The following is a 13,211-nucleotide window of genomic DNA, read 5'->3' on the forward strand; positions in this document are numbered from 1 at the left end:
GCACACACACAAAGAACACACCCCAAGAGGAAAGAGATTACTGCAATATTTGCTAGCCTAGGAGCTTTAAGTGTTTTCAACTAGCAAGAATAAATGAATATGAAGGAAGGGCAAAGACACAGAAGACAGGCTACTTGGCAATGAAGAAAAGCCTTGACTTCAGATGTAGAGATCCTTCCCATGTGACAGAGAGGGACCTAGGAGACCCTTATGGATCCCTGTGGACTTCCTGAAGAACATTCGTGAGCCTGAAGATGGACCGTGCCTCCATGTCTGCACAAGTCTCTTTGATGACAGGCAGAAAGGTCTTTCTTTGTTGAGGAATTAGAAATGATCACATCTTTCCTACTCAGGAACTCAGTCTTACGGCTTTAATGTACATGTCATCATGGGAAAGAATGTAGAACTTTCTTAGGATTGCTTTACACTTCTGTGCATGTTTTGAGAGTTGGCGTACAGTTTTAAGATTTTTGGTTTCATGAGTATTATTTTGGAAACCTTTATTCTTTGCTCTCAAACATTTTGAGTCAGCATGCATTATGCCACTATACACACAGCCAAGCAATAATTCATCCTTGTAGAAGCCAGAGACATCTCATGTATTAATTAGAAAGCCTTTCAGTGACTAGTGGATAGGAACAGGTTCCAACTGCTACTAAAACACAGCCAGTGATTTCCAGGAAGGGGAATATAAAGTCGGTTACAAGGAATTTCTTACCCGATTTGTGTCCAGCCAATGAATGAACTTTGCTTTCATCTGGCACTGAGGAGAAGAAATAAGAGAGACAGGATCAGACCTACTTGTAAATCAGACATTTTTTGAATAGCAAATTCACATAGATTTATAATAAACTAAATATTTTACTGGCAAAGATTTGGGAAATCTTTTTTCCCATGGTATCCCGGGGTACTTCATTTTTATTGGTAGACATTTTAAAGACCGTTATAAAGAAACATATGTTTATTAGATCTATGTGCTGATGTAATAAGGATTCAAGGATTGGGCTAGTCAAAATGAAATGAAGGGGAACAGATTTATAATTCTCCCTGAAACAATTAAAAAAAACTAGACTAAACAGGAGACAAAGGCTTTCAACAGTTTAGACACCAGGAAACAAAGGATGGTGATTCCCAGGAGATAGAAAACAAGAATTCAAGAGATGAATCCTTTGATAAGGGCCCCAGCTGACTGTCTGGAGAAGGTTTGCAGGAAATGGTGCAGGGAGGGGGGCACACAGGCAGAACCCAGTGATGTCCTTGGCGTAAGGGTGCAGTGCTAGATGTTGGGGGAAGCCAAGGAAGGTGGTGTCCGCAAGGCAGAGAACTAGAGAAGAGGGTATCCTACAGAAGACTTGCTGGTACCTTCAGAGAACTCCCTGAAGGATTTAGCTGAAAACTGGTGATTCAGTGTATGGGAGAAAATTATGCCAGGAACTGGCAAATGACCACCCAAAAGTTCACTTGGCACAGAGAGCAGCGCCTGTTCACAACAGTCAGAGTGGAAGACTTCACAGTTCAGGGGCATCGAGTACACGGTGAAGAAGGGTCTTGCCTCAACAGAGGGAAAAGTGAGCCCTACATGAATACAGCTCTGATAAGACAGGTCATTTTGGAAGGTACAAATGAACAGCGAAGAAACAGGTGAAATAGTAGAGTAACACTGGCCTCACGAAATGGGTTGGGGTATCCATCTCTAAATTTCCTGTGAGAGTGTCTACAGAATTAATTTTAGTTCTGCCTTAAATGTTTGGTGAAGTTCCCCAGTGAAACCATCTGGGTCTAAATTTTTGCTGATGGGAAAGTTAAGTTTACAAACTCATCTAAAAAACAAAAACTAATGTTACTCTAATATTAATATCAAAAAGACATCCCATGAAAACTACTAACCACTATCTCTCTCAAACATAGATGGAAAGTTGTTAATCCTTAAGAACCTCTGTATGGCTTACCACTTCAACATTCACCATGTGCCTGTTAGTCTATAAACCTCTGGTGCTCAAGGGTTAAAGCACTGTGGGGAGAAATTTGCTAACAAGGAGAACCTCTTCCATTTTCCCTAACACTGCATTGCTCTCACAGTCACATGGTATCCTTCTGTCCACAACATTGCATCACGTTTAATTGACCCAGTTACTATACATACTCTTCCCACTCCCACCTGGCTCTTTTTTCCTAAGCTATTTCCTTATTTTCGAGATAAGAGTGCTACATGCTTATGCTTATTTTGTTTTAAGCTGCTTAAAAAAAAAAAGCTTGTTAGAAGTTGTTTGCATTTCCAGTCAGTAGGTAAGTCAGACAGTATGTATCAGGCATGATGATGAGCCAAATTCTCTCTTTGGCCTAAAATCTTACAATGGGATCTACAGTGTAAGTAGAAAAATATTGAGACCAGTGCTGTGGCGCAGTGCGTTAAGCCACTGCCTGCAATGATGGCATCCTGTGTGGGCACTGATTCCAGTCCTGGCTGCTCCACTTCTGATGCAGCTCCCTGCTATTGGCCTGGGAAAGAAGCAGAAGATGGCCCAGGTCCTCAGGCCCCTGCACCCAGGTAGGAGACTTGGATGAAGTTCCTGGCTCCTGGCTTCAGCCTGGCACAACTCCGACCACTGTGGCCATTTGGGAAATGAACCAGCAGATAAAGGATCTCTCTCTCTCTCTCTCCCCATCTCTCTCTGTAACCTTGCTTTTCAAATAAATAAAATAAATCTTTTCAAAAAATAGAAAATATTGGAAAATGATGGTGATCAAAAATAATAGTAACTAATATTTTTTATTGAGCACAGGTAATATGCAAGTTCTTTCTTATGCACTTTATATCAACTAATTTAATCTTTGCAATTACCTGGAAAATAAGTATTATTATCCTCTTGTTACATATAAAGAACCTGATGTGTTCCCTATAAGTAGAGCAGACAAAGCTTTGTGTGGCAGTATTAATCAGTCCATCATATTTGAGAGTTATAGTAAAGTTATGTGAGAAAGTCCAATAATTAAATATGAGGAAACAAATACCTGTATCCTACAAAATGATTTTTTTTGCTTGATTGTATGCTCTTACTAGAAATACCATTGTTATGACCAATGTTAACAAATGTTAGCTATAATTTTGACATGTTCAGAAATCTGGAATTCTAACAGATTCAAACTAAAATACTCACCCACATTTCATAAATTAGAAATAATATTTCGAAATTAGAATCCTAATTGGAATCCTAATTGGAATTGACTACTTTTCTGTGAGTTATTTTAACTTTCTATGTATCAGTCTCATAATATATAAAATGAAAAAATACTGTTTATCCCATAGCTTTGTTGCAAAGAGGACATGTGTGTACTTAGAAAATCATACAGGGGCCGGCACTGTGGCATAGTGGGTAAAGTTACTGACTGCAGTGCCGGCATCCCATATGGGCACCAGTTCAAATCCTGGCTGCTCCACTTCCAATCCAGCTCTCTGGTATGGCCTGGGAAAGCAGTAGAAGATGGCTCAAGTGTTGGGCCCCTGCACCCACGTGGGAGACCAGGAAGAAGGTCATGGCTCCTGAGATCAGATCAGTGCAGCTCTGACCGTTGCAGCCAATTGGGGAGTGACCCAGCGGATGGAAGACCTCTCTCTCTCTGCCTCTCCTTCTCGCTCTGTGTAACTCTGACTTTCAAATAAATAAAAATCAATATTTAAAAAAAGTCATAAAATGAGTGCTTGATAAATATCACATATCATATTATCATTATCATCATTAATGAGAAGCTAGGTAGAAAGGAAGAACATGAAAATTAACAATGAGACAAATGTCATTGAATCTCAGCATTGCAAGGCAAGTTACGTTACTAAACCCTTTACTTTAAAAAAAATGTTTATTGAAATTCAGAAAGAGAAAGAGAGAGAGAGAGAATCTTTTATCTTCTGCTTCACTCCCCAGAGGGCCACAGGTGCTTCTTCAGGTCTCTCAAGTGGATGCAGGGTTCCAAGCACTTGGACCATCTTCTGCTGCTTTCCCAGGCACATTAGCAGGGAACTGGATTGAAAGTGGAGCAGCCGCAACCCAAACCAGCACCCATATGGAATGCTGGCACCATTTTACCTGCTATGCCACAGCGACAGTCCCACTAAACATTTTTTTAACCTGTTTGAACAAATGAAGATAACAAATGAACAAAAACACACTACATAGGGAGTTGTGGAAACCAAATGTAAACATGTACCAAGGCACTTGGACACAGCACTGTATACAGAATCCTCAACAAATGAAAACATTTGAAAAGTTGAAGATATAAATTTGATGCTATTTGCAACGTGTCTGACTTAAGTTGATCCAGATTATGAAGAAACGAAGGAAGGAAATAACCGAAAGCACTCTGCATCACGACTGGTACCTCATGGAGGGTCCACTGGGAAAGATCACCTCTCCATTTCTTGGCTACTGGCTTACCTTGCAAGAGAAGAAGAAAGAAATCATGGTAGGGTCTTACTACATACAGCTATTTTGAAAAATGGATCTTCACAAGGGTCAGGCTTTGACACTGTTTTGTTTTTATCTTTTAAAACATCTAAGTTGATTCAAGTATTGTAAATTCCCTGCTCATTTTAAGTTTAACAAGGGCCTTCTTAACTTTATGGCTGAATAATGTCTATTATTCCCAGAAGGAATACTTATCATTATTCTAATTGACAATTTTAAATTCTTTAGAACACTAATAAGAGCTATTTTTATAAACAGTGAAGAAAATCCAAATGGGTGATAGGCATAAAAATTAGGAGTCTTTCTCCAAAATATTCACTGACACAGATGACTATCTTTAGGACAGAAGATAAATGAATAAACATAATAGAAGAGAGAGGGAACTGTAATGACTTAATTAATAGAATACATTTTATTTAAAAGGTTAAATTTGGAACAATCATCTTTTATACACATGCTTAGTGCTGGGAAGCAATTTAAATAATAGTAGCAAATGAGAAAATGAGGTGAAATTATACACACTACCAAGTTTCTTTTTTAAGTGGCAAGTGTTATAATTAATACCTAACTTCCTTTATAACTGACATTACCTTAGAGCTACTATTAAAGTTATCTCTTGAGGCTTGAGCTTAAGTCTGGTAGTTTTACTGCATAATATTTAGATGGTACAGTGATTGGAACTGTCGCAATATGAACCATGACAGGTTTGTTATTATAAACAAAGGACTTATTTATAAAAAAAATATGACAATGAGCAGGCCTGGTATGGGAAGGATCTTCCATTCCACAATAGTCAAGTGGCAAAAGCATCAAGCAAAAGAGTGTTGATGGAGCAAGAGTCTAAATGTCTTGCTCTCGTTTTGATGACACATTTTCGTTTCGCTTTAAGTTGTTAGAGCCTATTACATTCCCTTTCTTTTTTCAGTTTTACCCAGAGACTGGTGCTACTTGCTCTTGATTGTCTTTGAGGATATTACTGTAACTGAAAGAATGTCAATGAAACGTTGAGTCCTTCTAAAGATACAAGTCGTGGACATTTTCATTAGAACTGTTGTTCTAACAATAAACATTATTCAATACATAGAGGGGGCACTGTGGTTTTGCTCCTCTTGAGATTTCTGCAGATTTATTTATATAACAGGATTTCTATACTAACCTTATGCATCCTGACATTCAACCCAAGATCGATGGACATTGTTTGATTTAATTACAAGGTACTTAATAAAGAGGACACTTCTTCTCTTGGTTATTAGCTAACTTCCTGGTGTGTCCTCTGATTCAAGAAGACTTGCTTAGCAATTGTAGCAGCTTGATGGCCAATATTTCTAGTTCTCCTGGTTGGTCTTTGTAGCTAATTAGAACTGCCCTATACCAATGGGACCTTCTAGAGAATGTGGATACACAGATCATCTTTTCAATTCATTTCATTTAAATCCGTTGCTATAATTGAAAGAAATAAAATATATGGAAGACATCTGTAAAAAAAACATGGCACTGAGAACCTGTTTAACATGACACACATTACATGTATTGGCTTCTCAGTAGGATATATTCATATTAATACAGTGATCATTTAGAGTGTTTCTTTTGTCAGCCTTTGTATATACTTCAAGTGATTTTTCAATGGGGGAAAACAATCCCCTCACTTATCGATGGCATTTGCTATGCTTTCTATAACATAAATGACTATTAGGGGCTGCACTTGCTTAATAAAAATTTGCAGACCAGCGGCAGATTTGGTGAGTTAATGGGACCCATATGCTCCTCTTATGCTGACAGAAGATGGTACATCACTAACACACACAAAACCCTTCAGATAAAAATTGCCATCAGCTACTGTTATTCTTTCTGAGAATGCCAACCCTATGTCACGAATGGGGAATATGCAAATGTGTTCAGATTCCCACCATTTCATATTGTAATACTTTGAGGCAAAGTAGCACTCTAAAATATGATGCAATGCTTGCTTGTCTTTTACATAGACAGCTCTATTTCATTTAATTTTTCATTTCCATATCTTTGACATAATAGAGACAGACAGCAATTTGTAAGCTGATGTTTGGCACAATAAAAATTATCTTCTAATGAGCCCATAAATACTTCTCTTTGGATAGTTTGCTAGCAAACTAAATATCAAGTCATTCTTTAATGATTAATAAATTTGTTTCTAAGAGCTGTTCCTTCAGAACTTAAAACAAAATTGATGGAGTTGCCAATATTAAGAATCAATTTTCTTCTCCTTTAGCAAATCAATTTCTGTACCACGGATGGATTTCCAGAATTTCTAAGGAACGCAAAGCCTGTTTTAAATAGTAAATTAAGTTCCCTCCTTAGAAACCAGGGACTGTCACTTGTGGGGAGCAACTCAGACTAGACTAAGTTACTGGAATTAAGACTTATTCTATGCATCTGCTCTCCCACAATATGGCGCTGGGAGAGGAGGAAACAGCTTCTACACAGCTGCCTCCAGTTCAACCAATAAACAGCAGGACCTGCTCCTGATTGGAGGAGAGCAGCATACTCGGCGTGTGGGTAGCAGAGTTGGGATTGGCGGAAGAGGAGTATAAAGGAGGAGAGAGACAACATGCACCAGGAACATCTATCTGAAGGAACACCTGCACAGCCCCCGAGAGAGCCGGCTGGCAGTGTGCCGCTCCCCCGTGGAAGTGGGGAAAGTGGCAGGGGGAACCGCCCTTCCACGGAGGTGGAAGGGACGGTAGCCAACCCGGGAAGAACCAGCAGCAAACCCGGGGAGGGCCGAGCAGACAAAAGAACAGCGCAGGGTCCTGTGTCGTTCCTCCGCGAAGAGGGGGAGCGACATAATGGTGCCGTGACTCGGATATGAAGCCTAGGCAGGGTTTAGTGTCGTTCCTCCGTGAAGAGGGGGAGCGACAGTCACTGCATTACTTCGTAGTGTTTTCTTACACTAATTACTATTTGGAATACTGTTTTGAGTTTTCAGTTTTTATGTATTAAAAAATTCTTCCATCCCTTGAGGAGAAACACACCGAAAACTAAAAAGTGGTTTTTGTTTCAGAGTTACGGAATGAGTTCAAGATAGTGATGCAAACAGTACCTTAACACTTCCCTTAGCTGGCTTTCCCCCAAAAGTACTATGCTCCCTCCCAGATGTGCCGCTGCTCTGGCAGGAAGCTAATCAGAAATCGGCAACTGAAGTTTTCTTTGAATGTCACAGTGTGTCCGTCAGCCATAGTGACACGGGATGAAAAATGTGAGATCCATTCCCATCACAATTATCTAACAATCCATATGTTCACAACTTTTCAGAGACAGTGAGATAAGAGCAATAGGTTCCTAGCATTGTATGGCACATTGGGATGACTGTAGTTCACAGTAAACTGTTGTAAATTTTGTGAACAAAAGAAAGGCATTAGAAAGCTCCAGTCACAGTCAAGTCGACCAAGGGCAATTTTTGAGCATCCTAATTTGATCAGCACCACTGAATACATGCATTGAACTATCACACTGCGGTCCATAAATACGTGTAATTGTTGTTAACCAAAAAAATATTTTAGAAAGGAAAATTTTTTCTTCTCCATAAACCTTAGGAAAATCTTAAATCAGAAATTGGGAAAATCTAGTACTTTCCTAAAGGTTCTGACACTATTGTCATTAGCTCCTTCAAGACTATTTGCAAAACCAAAACATTCTATCACAAATTGATTCTTTTGTTTTTAGTCCATCCACAAAACAGCGTCTTCGAGATATGGGGTTAATTAAAAGAACAACTGATTTTTTTTGCTGCAAAAATTTTGAAATTGATGCATAAATTTTTCTTATTATATATTTTTCATGAACCTTTTGAAGACCCTTTGTATGTATGGATTTCAAGACTTTATGTACCAAACGATAATCATTTTTTAATTACATTTTCATTGAACTTCATGTTGTGTCTTCATATGGAAAAATAATATATATGAAGAGCTGGCATTTAGCCTGGTGATGAATGTGTCTGCATCCTACATGGGAGTACTAAGTTTCAATCCTCAATTCTGGCTCCTGACTTCAGCTTTCTGCTAGGAGGCAGCAGTAACTGCACAAGTGCTTGACTTCCTGCCACCCACTTGGGAGAATGGGACTGAGTTTCCAGTTTCTGGTTTAACCCTAGTCCAGATCAAGCCTCAGTGGGCATTTGGGGAACGAGCTAGCAGATGGATCTCTTTTTCCTCTCTTTCTGACTCTCAAATAAATAAATTTAAAAAATTGATACAATAAAATGTGCTAACTGGTTTAACAAAGAAAAAAGTATATGCTCCAGGAATAGTAGAAGGTCAGACTGACTTGAGGGTTCACAAAAACAAAAAAGGTTTGGATGAGGGCATGCGAACTTGAACCAACTGACCTGGGGAAGAGCATCTGGGACACCTCCATTCTCTGTAAAGTAAGAGAATGAGAAGGGAAAGATCTCAAGTTTTCAGCTTAAAGAGATCTGGATTCTGATGCTAATTACAAGCCTGGGTGTGAACCAATTACTGGGTCCTTTTCAAGCTTACTGAGCTTATTTGTAAAAGGTAGATAATGCCCAATGGGATGAGCCAGCTACAGGATCATGGACCTAACAGAATTAGGTGATCAAACATAGAAGATGATTGTCTTTCAAATCTCACCACATCTGCCAGGCCCTCTGCAGTCTAGCACACTAGAAGTCTGGTTTTGACTAAGCCATGTGACTTCCTGTGCTGGCATGGTATACAAATAGCACCCATCATCCCTTCTGAAATGTAATGAACATTCATCTACTCTCTTGCTTGATAAATGTCACCTGCAGGTCTCTCGACTGAACGTAGGCACCAAAATAATTTGGGAATATCCTAATCTTTTGTGTATGAGTCTATGTTAAACTATGAACACCTTGGAAGGCACAGGAGAAAACTTCAACAAATTCACGAATAATGGAGTTAAAAAGTAATGCTAATTTCTGGGAAATTTCAGAAAGCTCCCCCCCCCCTTTTTTTTTTTTTTTGCCAGGCAGAGTTAGACAGTTAGAGGAGATGGAGAGAGAGAGAGAGAGAGAGAGAGAGAGAAACAGAGAAAGACAGAGAGAAAGGTCTTCCTTCCGTTGGTTCACTCCCCTAATGGCTGCTATGGCAGGCGCACCACGCTGATCAGAAGCCAGGAGCCAGGTGCTTCCTCCTGGTCTCCCATGTGGGTGCAGGGCCCAAGCACTTGGGCCATCCTCCACTGCCTTCCTGGGCCACAGCAGGGAGCTGGATTGGAAGAGGAGCAACTGGGACTAGTACCTGCCACCCCAACGGGGACTAGAACCCAGGGTGCCGGCGCTGCAGGTGGAGGATTAGCCTAGTGAGCCACAGTGCCGGCCATGAAAGCTGCCCTCTTATGTCATGGTGTTTTTGTTTTTTTTTTTCCTAGCCAAAAATAATGTTTAGACCCTTTTAGGTACTCATTTTATTCTCTTCTTAAGTTTAACTTGAATTAAGCTTACTCTTTCCATATCCTTAAAGTGGAGGCTAAGGCCATTTATTTGAGAACTTTCTTCCTTTTGTTCAGTGCTATAAATCATCTACTAGGTGGCATCTAACATTTTATTATCCCTCAAATGTTGACATGTAGGGTTTCTATTTTCTTTCATTTCAAATACTTCCTAAATTCTCTTTCTTTTTGATCCATAAATTCTAAAGAATATTTCCCAAATATCTGTGTATTTTCCAGAGTTCTTTTTCTCACTAAACTCTAATTTCACTGTAGTGTCAGAATTTCTATTGTAAGAACTACATTATTTCAAAATTTTTAAAACTTATTTTATTTACATTCTTTCAAAATTTTTCAAACTTATAGCACAGAATGTGTATTAGTCTGTTAAACTTAAAAAGAATATGCATTCTATGGGGCCGGCGCTGTGGTGTAGTGGGTAAAATCGCTGCCTGCAGTGCCGGCAACCCAGTGCTGGTTCGAGTCCTGGCTGCTCCATGTCCAATCCAGCTCTCTGCTACGGCCTGGGAAAGCCACAAAGATTCCTTCTTTAACCTTGAAAAGAGCAATTCAATTATGTGTGACTTTTTGTAGTTTTCTTTTATTGTGTGTGCTTAAAGTTTCATTGAGATTATTTTATTTGTGTCCATATAGCATTAAATTTGGAAAACTATTGGTTATTAATTTTTCACTTTTTATTTTTGTCTATTTTTGTCATTCATGTGCTCAGTTCAATTACATGTACCTCAGGGCAGCTGAAATTGTTCCACAGTTCACTATTCATTTCCATGTGTCTTTTTCTTTTGTTTCTGTTTGTATAATTCTATGGCTATACCTTTATATTTACTTGTTTCCTGCAATGTTTAATCTCAAATTTAATTCTCTCAAGGGTACTGTGTATCTCATTCAACTTTTCAAGTCTTGAAATTAATTTGAGTGTTTTAAAATTATCTTCACTATCTCTATTTAAAATATTCAATTCTCATCTAGGTTCTTTAATATAAGAAACAATTATAATAGATTTTAAAAGCCTTTGTGAATTATAACAACTGTGTCAGTTCTGATTTTAACTGATCAATATTCTACTTTATCATGTGTCATATTTTCATATTCCTTTGCATATTCTTTTATTGGATGCGGGGTACTCAACATTTTCATATTCCTAAATTTTTTTAAAAAAAGTCTTTGTGATTCAGTTGAGTTATTTGGAAAGGGTTAATCATTTGGGTTTCCTTTTAAGATTTGTTATGCAGGACTACACCAGTATGTACTCTAGAAAAATTATGCCTATCACGGAGGTAAGCCCCTCATGCATATCCTGTCTGGTATCCTGTGGATTGTGATGTTTTCCAATCTTGGAGATGGGAAAGTCACCGTTCTCAGATCTTTGAGCTCTGGGAACTGTTTCTTGAATCCTCTCTGCAAATTTTGGTAGTTTGCTCACTACACACTCCATAACAGTTGAGAGTACCCTCAGTATGTCTGGAATTCTCTCTAAGCAGATTTCTCTTCTCAGGTACTCTCCCGTACACACACTGACCACCTTGCTTTCTCTTAACTCTTTGTCCATCTCCTTGACCCAGCGACTGAAAAGTATGAGATGAATTTTTGTAACAAATTTTATGACATTGAAATCTGAAACAAGCTAAACATAATATATTTAACACAGTGAAACACCTTTGTCCTTCTAACTGCAGCCTCTTAAACAAATAGCCTTAAGACCACTTGACTAATGACCATCAAAACTGTTTTGGAGAAAACACTAAGTTAAGAAAGTGATCAGTGACTGAGGGCAAGCTTCTCCGGCATCTCATCACCTGCTTCTTTCCTACACAAAGGGATTATAAAAATCAGTGCTGTGAATCAGCAAGGTCTGTTTTGTTTTCTTGAATATAGAACCACATAGTTGATGCAGCAGAGGTGGCGGACTGAAAGGAAACCACCTCTGGGCTCAGACTTACTCCCCTGTCCACACAGCACACATGCGGAATCCACAGTCACAAGTGGCTGTCAACTCTTCCTACCAAGGGGCTTCACAACTGAACCTGAGGTTTTCTTTACTGTCCCACAGCTGAACTTCTGCAACTGCCTTCAGCTTGCTCTTATCCCACTTCTATCTCAACTCTATCACACACCTTATTTACACGTCCACATTAACTTACGCTAAACATCACTTTCGTCATTTTTTAAGCTACCCAAAACATTCACTATTATTCCTCTATCCAGAAAAAACAGTTTTGTTTGCTTTGTGTTCAAGATCTGAATCGTTTCTCTCTCATGATGTCGTCTACTCACCTTTTACTGAAGTCATCTTCAGTAACTCCTGATTTCTCGCCTGCACATGTGTATGTTCTAACTCTTTTAGGGTCCAGCTTCCTATGGGGAGTTCCAGTCTCTAGGATATTCTTTGCATCTCCATTCTCCATGCTCAGATCACTTTAGTTTTGGCTCTAGGCATAGGTATCACTTTCTAAACTGTATTACACTAATTTGTGGGCAACCTAAATGAAGGCAATACTTTATCAGTCTCTACATGATAAAAAGTTACAGCTCACAAAGATCCTTGCCAATCAATTTTATATAGTCTTTGCACCATTTTTTTTTTTTTTTGATCTGAGACAGGGAAAAGACCACTTACCTGAGACTTTCCTAGGAAGCTTCTCTATGCATTCTTAGGATCTTCAGGTTTATAATATTTCTATTACTCAAGCTATAAAACTCTCATGATTTCCAGACCCTTAAGAAATGGTTCTCTTATCAACAAGAAATTGATATGAATTAAGCCACCAAAAACGGGGGCATAGGCTATCCTTAAAAATAAGCACTATTGCTTACTAACCATTGAAAAACACACCTCTAATTCCTTAAATTATAGCATGCACTTCCATGTTATCTAGTGTTACAGCTCTCACAGAGATAAAGAGAAAAGTTACTGCCAATGTATCATGTGTCCAGAAATCACAAACTGTTATCTCATTTTATCCTTATAAAAACTTGTTGAGCTGTGCATTATTTCCTTCATTTCAGCAACAATGGAACTGAGGTTAAGAAGCGCTATGCAACAAGGTTTGCCAACGGAACAGCCGGGATCTAAAGGGTTCCTGACTTCACAGAACAAATGCCCTCCACTATGTGATTCAAGAGGTCACATCTTGCTAATGACTCTGCCATCAAGAGCTACATATTTCTATCACTGACCACTACTTAACAAAGTAAAATTTCATATCAAATATGCAAAAAAAAGCTTGTTGTTTCTCTTAAACGTGATTGCTGATGCTTTTAGAAACAAGTAGAGTTGTC

General features: G+C 38.8%; 1 protein-coding gene across 5 annotated transcripts in view; it reads right to left on the minus strand.

The window, feature by feature from the left end:
- Window positions 1-13,211, minus strand: part of PARD3B (par-3 family cell polarity regulator beta) — a 1,145,366-nt gene that overhangs the window by 412,983 nt on the left and 719,172 nt on the right. For all 5 annotated transcript variants that reach the window (XM_089330006.1, XM_089330005.1, XM_089330004.1 and 2 more), the window contains one exon: window positions 719-763. In XM_089330006.1, coding sequence (XP_089186132.1) covers window positions 719-763 — 45 coding nt within the window. The remainder of the gene's footprint in view (window positions 1-718; window positions 764-13,211) is intronic.

The sequence above is a fragment of the Oryctolagus cuniculus genome, chromosome 3, assembly GCF_051225735.1.
Source record: "Oryctolagus cuniculus isolate XC-2025 breed Fujian yellow rabbit chromosome 3, ASM5122573v1, whole genome shotgun sequence".
NCBI lineage: Eukaryota > Metazoa > Chordata > Mammalia > Lagomorpha > Leporidae > Oryctolagus > Oryctolagus cuniculus.